At 46.0% G+C, this 16,935-nt stretch overlaps 1 protein-coding gene across 1 annotated transcript in view; it reads right to left on the reverse strand.

The window, feature by feature from the left end:
* The window catches only part of LOC137537950 (mucin-2-like), a 343,213-nt gene that overhangs the window by 182,433 nt on the left and 143,845 nt on the right, over positions 1–16,935 (reverse strand). The window contains exons 33-34 of the mRNA XM_068259877.1: positions 15,637–15,804; positions 7,212–7,490 (exon numbers count right to left, since the gene is read on the reverse strand). Of these exons, the coding sequence (XP_068115978.1) occupies positions 7,212–7,490; positions 15,637–15,804 (447 nt within the window). The remainder of the gene's footprint in view (positions 1–7,211; positions 7,491–15,636; positions 15,805–16,935) is intronic.

Raw genomic sequence — 16,935 nt, forward strand, 5'->3', positions numbered from 1 at the left:
CTGGACTGCTGGTTTAAGAAGGGATACATGGAAAGACCTTACTCCCCGCATGCTGGTGGGAAGGTCAACGGTATATGTAACATCATTAATTTTCCTGACAACCGGGAATGGACCCACAAACCTGGGACCAAGTTTATCAGAAGGTTGTCTCAGGGTCAAGTGACGTGTAGATACCCAGACCAAGTCTCCTGGTCTGAACCTCCACTCCACTGAGCGTCTTTTATCAGCTTGACCCTTCTGACTCAGAAATGCTTTTTCCAGGTTACTTCTTACCGTCCCCCAAAGGTTCCTAAATGACCTTTGCCAGAGCTCCAGGGCTGGGAACGGAGTGGAGACCACAGGCAATGGGGAAAATTTGGGTGATCTCCCTGTCACTACCTGAAAGGGGGAAAATCCGGAGGACGAATTTTTTAAATTATTCTGAGCAAACTCCGCGAAGGGCAAGAATCTGACCCAATCGTCTTGCGCCTCTGCAACATAACACCTCAAAAACTGCTCTAAGGACTGGTTTATCCTCTCAGTCTGGCCATTTGTCTGAGGATAAAAACCAGACGAGAATGATAGCTTTATGCCCATGAGTTGGCAAAAAGCCTTCCAAAATCGGGAAACAAATTGCACTCCCCTATCTGAAACTATGTCTTCAGGAATGCCGTGCAATCGGAATACATGTGTAATAAATAACTCGGCCAACTCCTGAGCTGAGGGGAGTCCCTTCAATGGCACAAAGTGGGCCATCTTGCTAAAGCGGTCAATTATGACCCAAATGACTGTCATGCCTTCAGATCTGGGAAGCTCACCCACAAAATCCATGGACAGGTGGGTCCACGGCTCACTCGGGGTGGGCAAAGGCTGTAAGGTACCGACAGGTGCCAGCCGGGAGGGTTTGCTCCTGGCACATATCGTACACTCCTTCACATATTCCTTGCAATCTGCTGCCAGTGACGGCCACCAGGCGCATCTGGCCACCAGATCCTGTGTTCTAGATGCCCCTGGATGGCCAGCATTCTTATGCGCATGGAACATCTCCAGTACCTGGAGACGAAATGGCAGAGGAATAAACAAAACCCCTGCGGGCTTCCCTTCCGGGATGTCCTGCTGAAAGGGAGTCAAAGTCTCCTTCCAGTCCTCCCAAGTTCCAGTTGCTGCCAGTATCAACCTCTGGGGAACAATGGTCTCTGGAACGGAGGGCTGTGCTGTCTCTGACTCGAAACACCTGGATAATGCATCCGCCTTAACATTTTTGCTACCTGGAGTGTACGTAATAATGAAACTAAACCTGGAGAAGAACAGCGATCACCGAGCCTGACGCGGGCTCAACCTCTTAGCCCCCTCGATATACTCTAGGTTTTTGTGATCGGTGTAAACCGTGATGGTATGCTCAGCTCCTTCTAACCAATGTCGCCATTCCTCGAAAGCCAACTTGATGGCCAAAAGCTCCCTGTTGCCAATATCGTAATTCCTCTCTGCAGGGGAGAACCTGCGAGAGAAATACGCACACGGGTGCAATCTACCCTGCAAGCCTGACCGCTGAGACAGCACAGCCCCCACCCCAACCTCCGAAGCATCCACCTCTACAATGAATGGGAAAGAGGCATCCACATGTCTGAGGATGGGTGCTGAACAGAATAGGCCCTTCAGGGTGGCAAAAGCCTGTAAAGCCTCAGGAGACCAGTGGGTGGTATCTGCCCCCTTCTTAGTGAGACAGGTAAGGGGAGCAATGACCGTGGAGTACCCCTTTATAAACCGTCTATAGTAGTTGGCGAAGCCAAGAAAGCGCTGAAGGGATTTCAACCCAACCGGTTGTGGCCACTCCAGAACAGCAGAGACCTTGGCAGGATCCATAGATAGGCCCGTGGTGGAGATTATGTACCCCAAGAAAGCGACAGATGTTACTTCAAAGATGCACTTCTCAAGTTTTGCGTATAACGAGTTCTGCCTTAACTGATTCAACACAAACCTCACATGGTTTCTATGTTCAGCGAGGTTGTTGGAGAAGATAAGAATATCATCAAGATAAACCAGAACAAATTTCCCCAACACCTCCCGGAATACCTCGTTAATGAGTTCCTGAAAAACGTCCGGAGCATTACATAGCCCGAAGGGCATCACCAGGTACTCATAATGCCCGTCTAGTGTATTAAAAGCTGTTTTCCACTCATCGCCCCTTCTTATGCGCACCAGATTGTACGCGCCCCGCAAGTCTAACTTAGAAAAGATTTTAGCATCCGTAATCTGAGTGAACAAATCATCTATCAGTGGCAACGAATAGCGATTTTTTACAGTAATCTTGTTGAGACCGCGATAATCGATGCAGGGTCGCAGGCCTCCATCTTTCTTTTTGACAAAAAAGAACCCTGCTCCAGCAGGGGACCGGGACGGGCGAATGAAACCCTTGGCCAAATTTTCACGGATGTACTCCTGCATGGCCAATTTTTCGGGCCCTGACAGATTGTACAAATGACCCCGGGGAGGTACACAACCGGAACGGAGTTCAATGGGACAGTCGAAAGGGCGATGTGGGGGTAACTTATCCGCTGCCTTGGGACAAAATACGTCAGCATATTCCATGTACTGTTCAGGAACCCCCTCCACCTGAACCCTGGTTTGGCCCAAAGTCACCCTCCCTAAACAGTGCTGGTGACAATGATCGGACCATCTGGTTATCTGACCCGTAGCCCAGTCTATTTGTGGAGAATGGACTTGTAACCACGGCATGCCTAGGATGATAGTGGAGGTTGACATATGCAATACAAAAAACTGTAGATGTTCCCCATGCAGTACCCCTAAGGTGACCTTCACCTGCGGTGTCTGTGACAGGGAACGATTCCGTTGCAGAGGGGAATCGTCTACTGCCGTGACCTGAATGGGGGGACTCACTGGAGTGAGAGGAATACCCAACTCCTGAGCAAATTCAGTGTTCATAAAATTAGCCGCTGAGCCCGAATCAATAAAAGCCTCAGTGGCTACAGACTTATTATCCCATGTAATCGTACAGGGGAGAAGCAATCTTTTCTCTTTTTGGTGTGAGAATGGCGTGCCTAGGGTGTCACCCCCCACTACTCCTAGGCAGACTCGTTTCCCGGCTTGTTCGGGCAGTTTCGCTCGACCAATCTGCATTGGTTCGGGCGGAGGCAAGGCCGGAGAGGTTGAGACAGGCGGATAAGGTGTTACTAGGGGAGTAGCGGATGGTGCCGCGTACAAAGTCACCCTGACACGGTGACTGCCCCTAGCCTGCCTCTGATGACGTAGCCTGCGATCAACTCGAACGGCCGATGATATGGCCTGATCAACTGTCTTGGGCTCAGGCACAGTTAACATTAGGTCGGAGACCTCCTCCGATAACCCAGACAGGAAGTAATCTATCAGGGCAAAGTTGTCAAATCTAGCGGTGACGGACCACCTACGGAATTCTGCCGCGTAATCCTCGACTGACCCTCTGCCTTGGCGCAAAAGTTTGAGCTTCCGCTCAGAGGTTGCCGCAAGGTCAGGGTCGTCGTATATCACAGCCATAGCCTTAAAAAATTCCTCCACTGAGGTCAGAGCTGTATCTGTGGGAGGCAGATTGTATGCCCAGGTCTGGGAGTCACCGGTTAACAATGTTTTAATAAAAATGACCCGTTGGGTCTCAGTCCCCGAGGATCGGGGTCTCAGCTCGAAGTATGACAACACTCTACTCCTAAAATTCCGGAAGTCAGACTTGTGGCCGGAAAATTTATCAGGTACAGGCATACGTATGTCATCACTAGGAGGGGATCGCACCGAATCAACTGACGTCTGAAGGGTTTGCACAGAGCCTTTAAGAGCATCAATTAAGGCTTTGTGCTGGCCCAGTGCTTGATGGATGTTATCCACCGAAGTGGCAAGCACAGACAGAGGGTCAGCTCGTGCGTCCATCAGTATTTTTGGTCTGGCGTTCTGTAACGATCGGTGAAGCACAGAGAGGACCTGATTACCAGTGATCTGCAGAATCACTGGGAATACAGATGTATACCAGATTATACGTGATCTGCAGTATCACTGATAATCCGATATACTAGCTAACCTCTGTTCACCTGAGTAGAGTGTAGTGTTTGGTGTAACAGTAACACTTTGAGGACTAGGCCTCAGTGCAGCAAGGAGTACTGCACAGATTCCTTCCGCAGACCTGAGCTCTCCAAGACGGGAGGAGTCAGACTGACAGTAGGAAGGACAGACTGAAAGTAACCTTCAGGAGGAAGGATCACTAACAGAGCGAGGAACCGCCTCTAACAGTAAGGTCGGTTCTCGAGGTCAGACAAGCCAGGTCGTACACACACGGACAGATAAAGTACAAGATCAGAGGGCAAAGGCGGAGTCAAAGTACAGGCAGGGTTCAGCAACGGAGTATCAGAAATATCGGGGTACAAAATCAGGAGGCAGAAGCAGAGTCAAGGAATGAGCCGGGGTTCGGCAACAGAGTATCAGGAATATCGAGGTGCAAGATCAGAGTTCAGGAGGGTAGTCAAGGCAGGCAAAAGTCATAACAAATAATCACAATCAAACTAGTACTTTAGCTATCAACAGAATCTAGCTAAGTGTAGGATTACAGCTCCAGCTGGTTCCGGCACACTTGCGGATCTGACTACGGATCTGGGTGCTCCCACATATGTGATCGCACGCCAGACAAAGAGCAAGTGAACAACCAGCAGTATATATACTCTAGGACCTTTCCAGGACCTCCCTAATTGCTGGTCCAATGGGAGCAGTGGAATTTGTCAGCTGACCCAGCTGGTCAGCCGACACCCTTCTAACTGCTATTTAAACTCTGCCTCTGTGCTCGCGCGCGTGTAAGTCTGAATCTTGGTGGACTATCAATCCCAGCCACACCAGTACTGTTTTGCAATGTATCCAGTGAACTGAGTGCGGGAGCCGCCTCCAATGCGGATTCCGCCATTCCCAATGCGGATTCCGCCGCTCTGCCTAAGCGGCATGCAGCGTTTTTTCCGCGTTGTGACGCCATGCTGGACGCGGAAACAGCCGCCTCGCCTTGAGAGACAGCGGCTTTTCCGCGTTTCATCACAGAAGGCATCCAAACTATGAATTAACACATGTGGAAGTATAGTACATAACCAAAAAGTGTGAAACAACTGAAAATATGTCATATTCTAGGTTCTTCAAAGTAGCCACCTTTTGCTTTGATTACTGCTTTGCGCGCTCTTGGCATTCTCTTGATGAGCTTCAAGAGGTAGTCACCTGAAATGGTCTTCCAACAGTCTTGAAGGAGTTCCCAGAGATGCTTAGCACGTGTTGGCCCTTTTGCCTTCACTCTACAGTCCAGCTCACCCCAAACCATCTCGATTGGGTTCAGGTCTGGTGACTGTGGAGGCCAGGTCATCTGGCGCAGCACCCCATCACTCTCCTTCCTGGTCAAATAGCCCTTACACAGCTTGGAGGTGTGTTTGGGGTCATTGTTTTGTCGAAAAATAAATGATGGTCCAACTAAATGCAAGATACAAGAAATGCCACTTATTAAACCTGACAGGACACACCTGTGAAGTGAAAACCAATTCAGGTGACTTCCTCTTGAAGCTCATCAAGAGAATGCCAAGAGTGTGCAAAGCAGTAATCAAAGCAAAAGGTGGCTACTTTGAAGAACCTAGAATATGACATATTTTTAGTTGTTTCACACTTTTTGGTTATGTACTATACTTCCACATGTGTTCATTCATAGTTTGGATGCCTTCAGTGTGAATCTACAATGTTCATAGTCATGAAAATAAAGAAAACTCTTTGAATGAGAAGGTGTGTCCAAACTTTTGGTCTGTACTGTACAACAGGTGACTTGGCGGCCGATCGACCATCCAATTCAATTATATTAATCGAATTGGATAATAATCGGTGCCGCTGAGTGCATGCCCGTCCGACAAAGCGATCAATTTCGGAATGGAAATTGGTTGCATGGTCGATCGCGCATGCTGCAAGATGTCAAGTTGGTTGATCTGGTGCGCGGCGGTATTGCGGATGATTTTGGAACAAGTGACGAAATCCCTGCAACCGCAATGTATAAATGTAAACCCCCCCCCCCCCCCCCCCCCCCCCCGTGTGTACATTACCTGTCCTGTGTTAGCCTCCGCACAGTGTTCGTCCATCTAGCCGGGTTCCGCATACACGCTAACGCCAAACACTATGCGCTGCTAGCATGTACACTATGCGGCTCTTAGAACCCAGCGACATAGATGGACACTGCGCGGAGGCTGCTACAGGACAGGTAATGTATAAATGCACACACTAGGGGGGGCACATTTATACATTGGGGGCAGTGGCGGTGCGGACCCGGCAGGCTCAGATGATTCCCTGAATATTTCATGCTGAAATCGGACAGGAATCGGCCTGTAGTATATGGGCAGCTTCGACAAGATACAAATGTATCTCTAATCAGATTCGATTACTGATACATTTGTCTCTTTGTCAAATCTGCCCATAATCGTCAGGTCTATGGGCACCTTAAGGGGCCGTTTTACATCTGCAATTAAAGAAAAGCATGTGTCAAAAAAAAGCTTGAGTGTGTGTATATTTGTTGTGTATTTGTGCACAGTTTGTAGTGTATTTGTGTGTGTGTGTGTGTGTGTGTGTGTGTGTATATGAGTGCCACAACTTCTGCAACAGCCCTTCCCGACAGTAAGTGCTAGACTTCACAACCGTATACAACTTGAACTGGAGAGAAGTTGAGAAGTTGAGGACTCAAATTGCATGCACACATCCAATCTTGATTAGCCAATTTTAGCACTTCCATGTAGTTAGAAGGCCAACATACTTTGAACAGCATGTAAGCTCTCATACTATGCGGAAATGGTAAAATTGGCCAATCAAGATTGGTTGCGTGAACCCACCTTCAGTCTAATAAGGAATATACTTAGGAAGGTTGAAGACTTTGGTACCCACCAGAATGGCAATATCTGAAGAGGGTGCAGCATTTTTGTGCAGAATTCGGGCTGGTATTGTAGCTACCAAGTACACACTGAAGAAAGACCAACCATTTACACCACAGGTGTTGAACTCCAGTCCTTGAGGGCCATATCCATGCCAGTGTTTAGGATGGACTGAGAAATGAAGACGTAATCTACTTGATGAACCACACCTTTCCCGATTCAGTCCCATCAATTAATTTGAGCTGTTCCAAAAATGTGTGAGGACCTCGTCCCTTGAGGATTGGAGTCAAACATCCCTGATCTATGCTATTCAGAGATTCCTACCTGATAACTTGAACAGTGTGGAGCGCCTGAATGCCAAGGAGTGATGATACTTCCTCAGGGAGATGATGGAAGGGGAAATCCGCAGGAAGTATCTTGGCCTGGCAATGCTCTCAAAGGCGCTGAATCCAGAGATCCAGGCGCTCTGGTGGATTCTAAAGGTACAGAGACTCTGGAAGACTTCACTCCGTTGCCACTTGGACACCAGTAGGGTGCCGTTGTTTGACACACACAGGAAGTAGTTTGGTCGGTCAGCTAATTCCAGAGAGATGAGGTTTCTGTCTGTGGAAGAAGTGACATGCGATCAACTCAGAGACAAGAACAACAACAACAACAGAGTAAGTACGGACATCCGAGGAAGAATGCTGGGCCCTCAGTAAATTCTTCAGGCTTTATTTATCCAACAAGGATTAGTGGCACATCAACAGACAATAAGACAGCAGTGAGGGTACAAACAGTGGCATGACAGCCGTTTCATGGACAACTTCTGCTTTGTCAGTAGCCATTTGCCGCCACTCTGCACAAAGGCAAAGCCGGATTAAGGCCGTATGGAGCCCTAAGCAAAGTAGACTATTTGGGCCCCCCTCCTTCAACCACCCTTTAAAAACTTTATTTAAATTGTATTTTATTTAAAAAAGAATGCCTTATGTGTGAATGGGAGTTGTGCAGTCTTACCACACCTCCTGTCCCCGGCGTTACTCTCCGTTCTGCTCCAATTTGCCTCATTCTGTCACCCCCGGTAAGCGCAGTTGGTGACCTCCGACTCAGACAGTATGTCCACTAGGAGGCCTTACGACCATGCTTCCTGGTGACCTGAGCACGCATGCACGGTCACAAGGCACCTAGCAGATACTGTGCATGTGCAGCATATCAAAAACACTGTAGGAGGCGCCCTTGTATCTTGTAATAGCTCGTGATCAATAGATTGGTAAGTGTAGTGTGTCTTACCTGTTACGGAGGCACGTACACACATAAGTCATAAAATTGGGTTTAATTGTAGCACAACGAAGTAGACAACGCGTTTCGCGACCACAAGTCGCTTCCTCAGGTCAAATACAGTGCTTAAAAAAGAGAACAATGATAGCGCTCAGACTAAACATACTTCACTAAAAATAATGACATATATATAGAGAGAGAAGGGTTTTAAAACATATGTACACATATACACAGACATAAACACATCTTTTCCTGCAGCTAAACGCATATAAAACATAATCAGGTTATAAAATAATAAAATAATTCATCCTTCATCATTAGTAGCGAAAGAACCATAAGTGGTTAAAAATATACCACCCTAACTCAATCCTCCTAAACCCACAAAATTACCTGCTTTGTTCTGATAGTGATTAATTCCTTATATGGTTGTAGTGGGCTTCCTAATGAGGCATATGTTTTGGGATAGGTATATGATAGAGTGGAGTCTAATCTTAATAAGATCAGAGAATCAGGTGTACATAAACGTTTAGACACGTAATTAGCAAGATTATTCCTATTGTAGTGCGGAGGGATTCCCAAGAGCTGTGAATGTGGGGAGATGACAGGGTTGTGCGCCTGATAAGCAATATACCCACTGGCTAATACAGCTGTTGGTGCCGAGCGTGGGGAACAAAGGCGGAGGGATCGGGTGAGCTTACTGAAGGGTGGCTTACCTGTGAGCTAGAAGTAGTGTAGCGTGGGCGCCATGGTAGCGCTAGATGATTCCGCTGTTTATATGCGGATAGTAATGGTCAATATGCCCGTCAGCGTGAGAGAACGGAATACCCACGACGTCACTTCCGTCGGAAGTGCGTCCTGAGTAGGGGGTGTGTCTGGGCGGTGGCCATCTTACGTGTGGCGGCTGTGGGCAAAATGGCTAATTAAGATATTTACATCCAAATGAGATAGAGGATACCAGTGAATGCTCTGCCCGCACTCATATCACACTTCCCCAGGTGAAAATTCCCCCTACCCTGGGATTAAACGTGCCTGTACAAGTAGGAATGTCTTTTAATGGCCCCTCCCTCCGCCTAGACCACCCAGGAGTATCTCCTATCTCCTATTGACTACAGTCCCGTGCTGCACCAATATGGCCACGGGTACAGAAAGGCCACACATAAGATGGCCGTTGCGCATGCCCCTATGCTGCGGGGACCAGATGCCTCGCTAAAGATGGCTGTCCATATTGGGCATGCCCACAGCAAACCCACAGCCGCCACACGTAAGATGGCCACCGCCCAGACACACCCCCTACTCAGGACGCACTTCCGACGGAAGTGACGTCGTGGGTATTCCGTTCTCTCACGCTGACGGGCATATTGACCATTACTATCCGCATATAAACAGCGGAATCATCGAGCGCTACCATGGCGCCCACGCTACACTACTTCTAGCTCACAGGTAAGCCACCCTTTAGTAAGCTCACCCGATCCCTCCGCCTTTGTTCCCCACGCTCGGCACCAACAGCTGTATTAGCCAGTGGGTATATTGCTTATCAGGCGCACAACCCTGTCATCTCCCCACATTCACAGCTCTTGGGAATCCCTCCGCACTACAATAGGAATAATCTTGCTAATTACGTGTCTAAACGTTTATGTACACCTGATTCTCTGATCTTATTAAGATTAGACTCCACTCTATCATATACCTATCCCAAAACATATGCCTCATTAGGAAGCCCACTACAACCATATAAGGAATTAATCACTATCAGAACAAAGCAGGTAATTTTGTGGGTTTAGGAGGATTGAGTTAGGGTGGTATATTTTTAACCACTTATGGTTCTTTCGCTACTAATGATGAAGGATGAATTATTTTATTATTTTATAACCTGATTATGTTTTATATGCGTTTAGCTGCAGGAAAAGATGTGTTTAAGTCTGTGTATATGTGTACATATGTTTTAAAACCCTTCTCTCTCTATATATATGTCATTATTTTTAGTGAAGTATGTTTAGTCTGAGCGCTATCATTGTTCTCTTTTTTAAGCACTGTATTTGACCTGAGGAAGCGACTTGTGGTCGCGAAACGCGTTGTCTACTTCGTTGTGCTACAATTAAACCCAATTTTATGACTTATGTGTGTACGTGCCTCCGTAACAGGTAAGACACACTACACTTACCAATCTATTGATCACGAGCTATTACAAGATACAAGGGCGCCTCCTACAGTGTTTTTGATACCGTAATTACCCCACCACGTGGGGGCTCACTTACTGTAATTTATTATAGTAGTAGTTTTTGGGAGCTGCGACCAGGACAAGGCCGAGTGGAGACGGTACTTCTCCACATGTTTGAATAGTGGTTGCCTTAATAGCAACCCGGAATTGTGAGTATAATCGTTATTGTTTTTAATCTACTATCTCACACAACGATAATACACGATATTGGGCTCCCGGTGTCCCTGTGTTTTTCACCTCTTCTAGTCCTACATGTGCAGCATAGTATATCCAAGTCGGAGGGACAGAATGAGGTGAATTGGAGAAGAACAGCGAGTGATGCCAGGGCACAGGAGGTGTAGTAAGACTGCACAACTCACCATACACACATAAGGCATCCTTTTTTAAATAAATTCAGAGCTAAGTTATCCTTGACGTCAGCGTCAGCCACAGTTTCCGGCCGGGCTGGAGAGTGGCACTGAAAGGTGCCATAGCAACGACTGCTGCTGTCATGGAAACGGAGCTGTCATGGAAACGGAGCAGCAGATTACCTTGCTGGTTGGGCCCCTTAGACTGTGACTGGGGCTCCAATAAAATGCTTGTGTTGCCTGGTTGGTTATTCGGCCCTGTGCACAATGCCTCAGATGAAGCGGAAGTTGTACGCCAAACGGCTGTTGATGTGCCATTAATCCTTGTTGAATAAAAAAAGCCTGAAGACTTTACCAAGTGCCCAGCATTCATTCTCTATTAGTGGTTGTACTTCGCCATGAGCACAGGCAAATGGGGCTTAAATGGGTACTCCGCAGGATATACTTTCTAGTGCCAGAATCTTGTCTCTCTTAATTGACTTAAAGGAAACCTAAACTGAGAAAGATATGGATTTTTCCTTTTAGAATAATACCAGTTGCCTGAATCGCCTGCTGATCCTGTGTCTCTAATACTTTTAGCCACAGCCCCTGAACAAGCATGCAGACCAGATGCTCAGACTGAAGTCACACTGGATTAGCTGCATGCTTGTTTCAGGTGTGTGATTCAGCCACTACTGCAGCCAAAGAGATCAGCAGGACTGACAAGCAACTGGTACTGTTTAAAAGGAAACATCCATATCCCTCTCAGTTAAGGTTCCCTTTAAGTACTGATATCACTGGCAATGTAACAGCAGCAACTCTCCAGGGGCTTGATTCACTAAAGGGGCCCATACACCTAACGATTTTCCCGCCGATATACAGCAGATTCGATCACTGTGATCGAATCTGCTGTGAAATCGTTGCGCAAATGCAAACGATTGATTTCCGTCCAAAATCAATCATTCCCGTCGATCTGTCCGTGCGGAAGATTTTTTTCGATCGCCAGCGGGTCGGGAGTGAGTCGATACCGGCGTTCGAATGCCCGACGACTCAACGCAATACTGCGGCATACATTACCTGCTCCGGCCGGCGCGTGTCCCCACTGTCATCGATGTCTTCTTCTCTGCTGGGTTCCGCGTTCTGGTCCGGCTGGCTTCACTTCTTGTCCCGGCAGGAAGTTTGAACAGCAGAGCGCCCTCTACTGACAGAAAGAAGTGAAGCCAGCAGGACCGGAACGCGGAACCCAGCAGAGAATAAGACATCGGTGACAGCGGGGACACGCGCCGGCCGGAGCAGGTAATGTATGCCGGGGGGGGGGTTATGGGGGGAAAGGCAGCGGCAGCACCACCACAGATTGTGAACGGTTTCATGCTGAAATCGATTCACAATCTGTTTGCAGTAAAGGCAGCCATACGATCCCTCTCTGATCAGATTCGATCAGAGAGGGATCTATCTGTTGGTCGAATCTGATGGCAAATCGACCAGTGTATGGCCACCTTAAGACAAATAGCATGCCTTATCTGAGTTAATACGTCTTATCCGAGTTAACAAGCCATATCAGAGATAACACGCTTTATCAAAGTTAACACGCCTTATCAGAGTAGCATAGCAAGCGCTACGAATTTATGCCTTGAGGCCCTGCGGGTTCATGGCACTCGCTATGCTACTCAGATAAGGCGTGTTATCTCTGATAAGGTGTGTTAACTTGGATAAGGCATGCTGTTTGTCTTTGTGAATGAAGCCCAAGATGTTCGGAGTGGCCGGAAAAGCTATGTATACACTTCAGATTTTTGTCAACCAAAACGATCGTTTGTGATTTGCATGGGTGAACTCTGGTGTGTGTACACGTGAATGCCAATGCCATTGTCCTCCCTGCAGCAGCACAGAACACTCTTCTCTATTCACTCGAGAAGTCTTGGGTATTCCATTAGACGTTCCTGCAGCCGGTGAGTGTCAATCCTCTTCCCCCACCTTCCATATAACATAACAAAGCACCAAAACTACTGCCCATAACAATCACTAACAAATACTTTGGGTGGCAATCATTTCAAATGTGTATATACTGTGAACTAATAGTAAGCGACAACCCAGCACGACTAGCCAAATGTCAGTCTACCATAGTCAGTGAAAGATGACATCTGGTTGCTGTGGGTACGCCTCACTGTAATCTGTAGAATAAGCTTACCGAATATCAGGAGTACTAGATACTGTATGTACACACATGTGAAACGGCGGATAATAACTGATTCAGCTGACCACCGAGCGTGCATACAGAGGCCACCTGATCAATCCTGGATTGTTAAAGTGTAACTGACGGGCATAAAATCAAAAATCAATTCTTTATTTTTATCTGGTAAACAAGTAATAAGGATGCTAATCAGGCAATCCAAAAGTTAAAATCACTATTACTTTTCTTGTTGATAAAGGATCATTCCCCAGTTTACCTGACTCTTATTTGGTACTCACAAAATTTGGTACACAAAAAGGAAGTTGCAAGGCATGCTGGGTTGTCCTTTTTTGCTTCTCTACCTCTCCTCAAACTTAACTAATGCACCCTGATTGGCTGAAGCCTCTTTCCCTCCTATTTTCCTCCCACACCTCTGTTCCTCTTTGATTGGCTAATATTTCTCATGCTGAGACAATGTACTTTCTATAGGCAGAGGAGAGTAAAGGAAGAAATGACATCAAGATTGGCTTCAAAATAGCCACAGTTAAAATGGGAAATGCTTAGAAGGAATTTTCTCTTTTTTTACTGTGGAAAAATCACTAAAATCAAAATGTGGACAGTGCAATACATGTTATGTAAGTAGAGCAAGTAATTATTAACTTACATATGTGGTTTTTTTTTCTGAGATAGTGTCAGAATCTGCTCTGCTGGCCTTGATTCCCTGGACAATTTGTTGGTTTCCTGTGCAGGTTGCATAGTTCAGTCCAGGGAAAAGAGGCCTTTTTGTCAGTTTGCAAGATTCGGGAGGCTGGCTGCTGCAGTGACTGATTTGCATTCACTTATCTTGCAATCTGCTTGTCTGCTTCCTTTGAAGGTTTTCAGTATAAATGTCACTTCCTCCCAGAATTCCTTGCTCGTCATAGGTTCTGTTTGGTGAAGACTGACTTCAGAGCCTCTGTCTCTTTGTATCTTATTGCTGAATATTCTAGAGTAGTTAATTATTGGGGAGTTCACTTTGCACTCCCACTAGTGCTGTCACTTTTGTATATTATTTGTATTGTTCAGTTTTGTCTTGTCCTGTACTTGCGATTACACTATCTCCAGCAGTGGCTGATAGTGAATCGTTTAGTCTGTTTTGTCTTGAGTAAACGCTTGCTGTTGTCTAGTGTTAGGCAACCGGCTAGCAAGCGTTCTCGTTATCTGTTTGTCTTTGTTTTCCGCTTTCATTTGTTAGTTAGGGTTGGTACATTGTGTCACTTTTGCGCTTAACGTGCGGTGACCGTGCTATTAACGTGCTTGTCACTGTTGCGCATAACGTGCGGTGACCGCGTTTAGTTAGTTCATTGGTTATTTTCCTTAGCGTTCGGATTGTGGTTGTTTGCTGTGTCTTCTATTATTCATTCATGCTCTGTCTTTGCTCAGTCTTGTGTTTCTGACAGCAATTGCCTCTCTTGCGATTGGCCTTCTTACTCTGGTCTGTTCAGGTTGTGATATGTCTACCATCGCCGGGTGGCGACTAGATTGGTAGACATTCATACAGTCTGTCTCTGTTCTTGCTCTCTATTGAGTCTCTACTTAGTTTATATCGCCCAGTGCTGCTCCACATCGTGCAATTTCAATCTGGCATCTGTGGTTGTACAGAGGTCTTGTTCCTCTGTACTCCACAGCTCCATCTGCTGGTTGGAATTCCCCTCTACAAATGTATTAACATATACTGGGTACTCTGCTTCTGTGATTGTGGGGATTTCCATCTGCTTCAGCGCACTTGATGTGCGCTGACTGTGGAAATCGCCCCCAGATCATTACAGATAGTATGGCTGACAGTTCCTCTTTAATGACCCCCACTGCCCAAGCAGAACAAATTATAATGTTACTTGCACTCCCCCGACCCCCAGGAATCTGCTGATTGGCGTCCCTCTAACCTCTTTGTAGTAACAGAACAAATGTCTGTACAGCATTGGTCCCCAAATTGTCACCCAAGGGATTGTTTCCCGATCTCCAACAGGCCACAATCACCACATGTTCATACTGTGACAAACTTGAGAAACTGGATGGATGAATTGTCTTCACAAAGGAAGCCATGTTTTTGCCGAAGAAAAACATTTTGCAAAAACATCATGGATTTTCGCATTAATATAACATGTCACGGTAATATGAATTTTGATGAAACAGGCTTTTTTCATGCACAACTAAATTTTATATATTTTGACAAAAATTCTTCTGTTTGCAAAAGTATGTAAATATCCGTAAAACGATGTCAGTGAAGCAATTGCCATATTTGTTGAGCGCCAAGTACTATAACCAAAAATGACAGCTGCTTTCGTCACGTTCACACTAGGGATGCTCAATTCGGATTCCGCAGAATAGAAAGTTCTGCATTTTCAATCGGTAATCCGCATTTCTGATCGGAATTCGGAAATCAGAAATCCATCTTACCGCAACTCAGTAAATTTTATCCCAATCACAGAACTTGGAAGCATCAGAAAAGAGAATGCAGAATTTTTTTGCAAACATCGGATTACCGCGGTAATTTTGGATCACAAGATTCCGTTTTTATGATTTCCATCTTTTATTGTCATTTTTTGCTTTGTCGGATGCAAAAAAATGACAGAAATTGGAAAATCTGTGAAAGGAAAAATCGTTAATTTGAAAAACGGAAAATCAGCATTGGCAGAAATCAGAATTTCTGTGGAATTGGAAATTAACATTTTTAAACATCAATTTACAAAATCTCTGCGGCGGTCTGTCTAGCATGAAAGTGAGGTGAATTTCCTTTCTCACCGTGTGGTCTCAGTTTATCAAGGCCGGGGGTCAGCATGAAGTTCACCGAGCGTCCTGAGATGGCGCCATCATCCCTCACCGCTGCAACAGACGCATCCAGCAGACGCACTGATAAAACCAAACTCTGGTCCAAATAGCTGAGCAGCCGGTACGGTCCTTTCCCTAAAACTGAAGAGCATTCTTGTTATATAACCAATCAGCCTCCAAGCCTTCACTTAATTACTATCAGTGTTAAAAATAAAATGTCAGGGGAATCTAATTACTTTACAGATGCATTATTATAATTTATATATAGATTTCCAGGCGATTACACTAGAAACTGTAGATGTGAAATGTAAAGATTCCCCATACACTATCCTATGCTGCCACCATGTGGTAGGATTCAGTCATTGCTATTGAGAAAATATATTGCTTATATTAAAGTGGACCTGAACTCTGGCACAGGACAGAAGGAAAACATATAGAAATGCACCTTGTATGTACTTAGAGAGTATAGCCTGTCTAATTACCCCTCATCTGTGACTATGCACATGACAGGCTTGTGACTAGTCCATCTCTTCATGGGGAATTGTCAGTATTTTATTTACACCCTCTATACTTGTTTGCACACTATTGCGGCAGTAGGACGGAGCAACCACCATTCACTGAGTGTTCTTTACTATTAAGAAAACCCTGAGAATCCCCCATGATGAGATGGGCTAGTGCAAAACCTGTCAGTTCTTTCAAATTTCTACTACCTACTCTAAGTGATAACAACATAGGAGAAAAGTAATTTATAGCACATTTTATTCTGGGAGCAATGTATTTTCATTTTTTTGCGATAGTGGTCCTTTAACAAAATATGTCTGTTTCCATGAAAGCAGGAAGTAGACACGCTGCAGAATTTGTACCAGCTGTAACAAAGAAAAGTTTCTTCTTTTAACCTCCTTAGCGGTAATCCTGAGTCAGGCTCGGGATTGAAATCTGCAGCTCAGAGTGGTAATCCTAAACCTGGGCGAGTTATATGCAGGAGCTGCTGCAGATCTCTCTGTGGTATGATTTTTTTTTCTTGTTTTAGGCCTCCAAGACGTTGTGTTTTAGGGGACGTTAAAGGGAACCTTAACTGGTGGGGAAAAAAAATTCACTTACCTGGGGGCTTTCCAAAGCCTCCTGCAGCCGTCCTGTGCCCGCGCCGGTCCTTCAGTGCCCTCCGGTCTCCCTCTGCGGCTAAGTTTCGTTTTCGGCCAACTGCCAGTCGTCCTCGGGCAAAGTGTCCTCTTCTTCCGCATTCCCCGTCGTAAAGAGCCGTAAAGCACGTCC

The sequence above is a fragment of the Hyperolius riggenbachi genome, chromosome 11 (genome assembly GCF_040937935.1).
Source record: "Hyperolius riggenbachi isolate aHypRig1 chromosome 11, aHypRig1.pri, whole genome shotgun sequence".
Lineage (NCBI taxonomy): Eukaryota > Metazoa > Chordata > Amphibia > Anura > Hyperoliidae > Hyperolius > Hyperolius riggenbachi.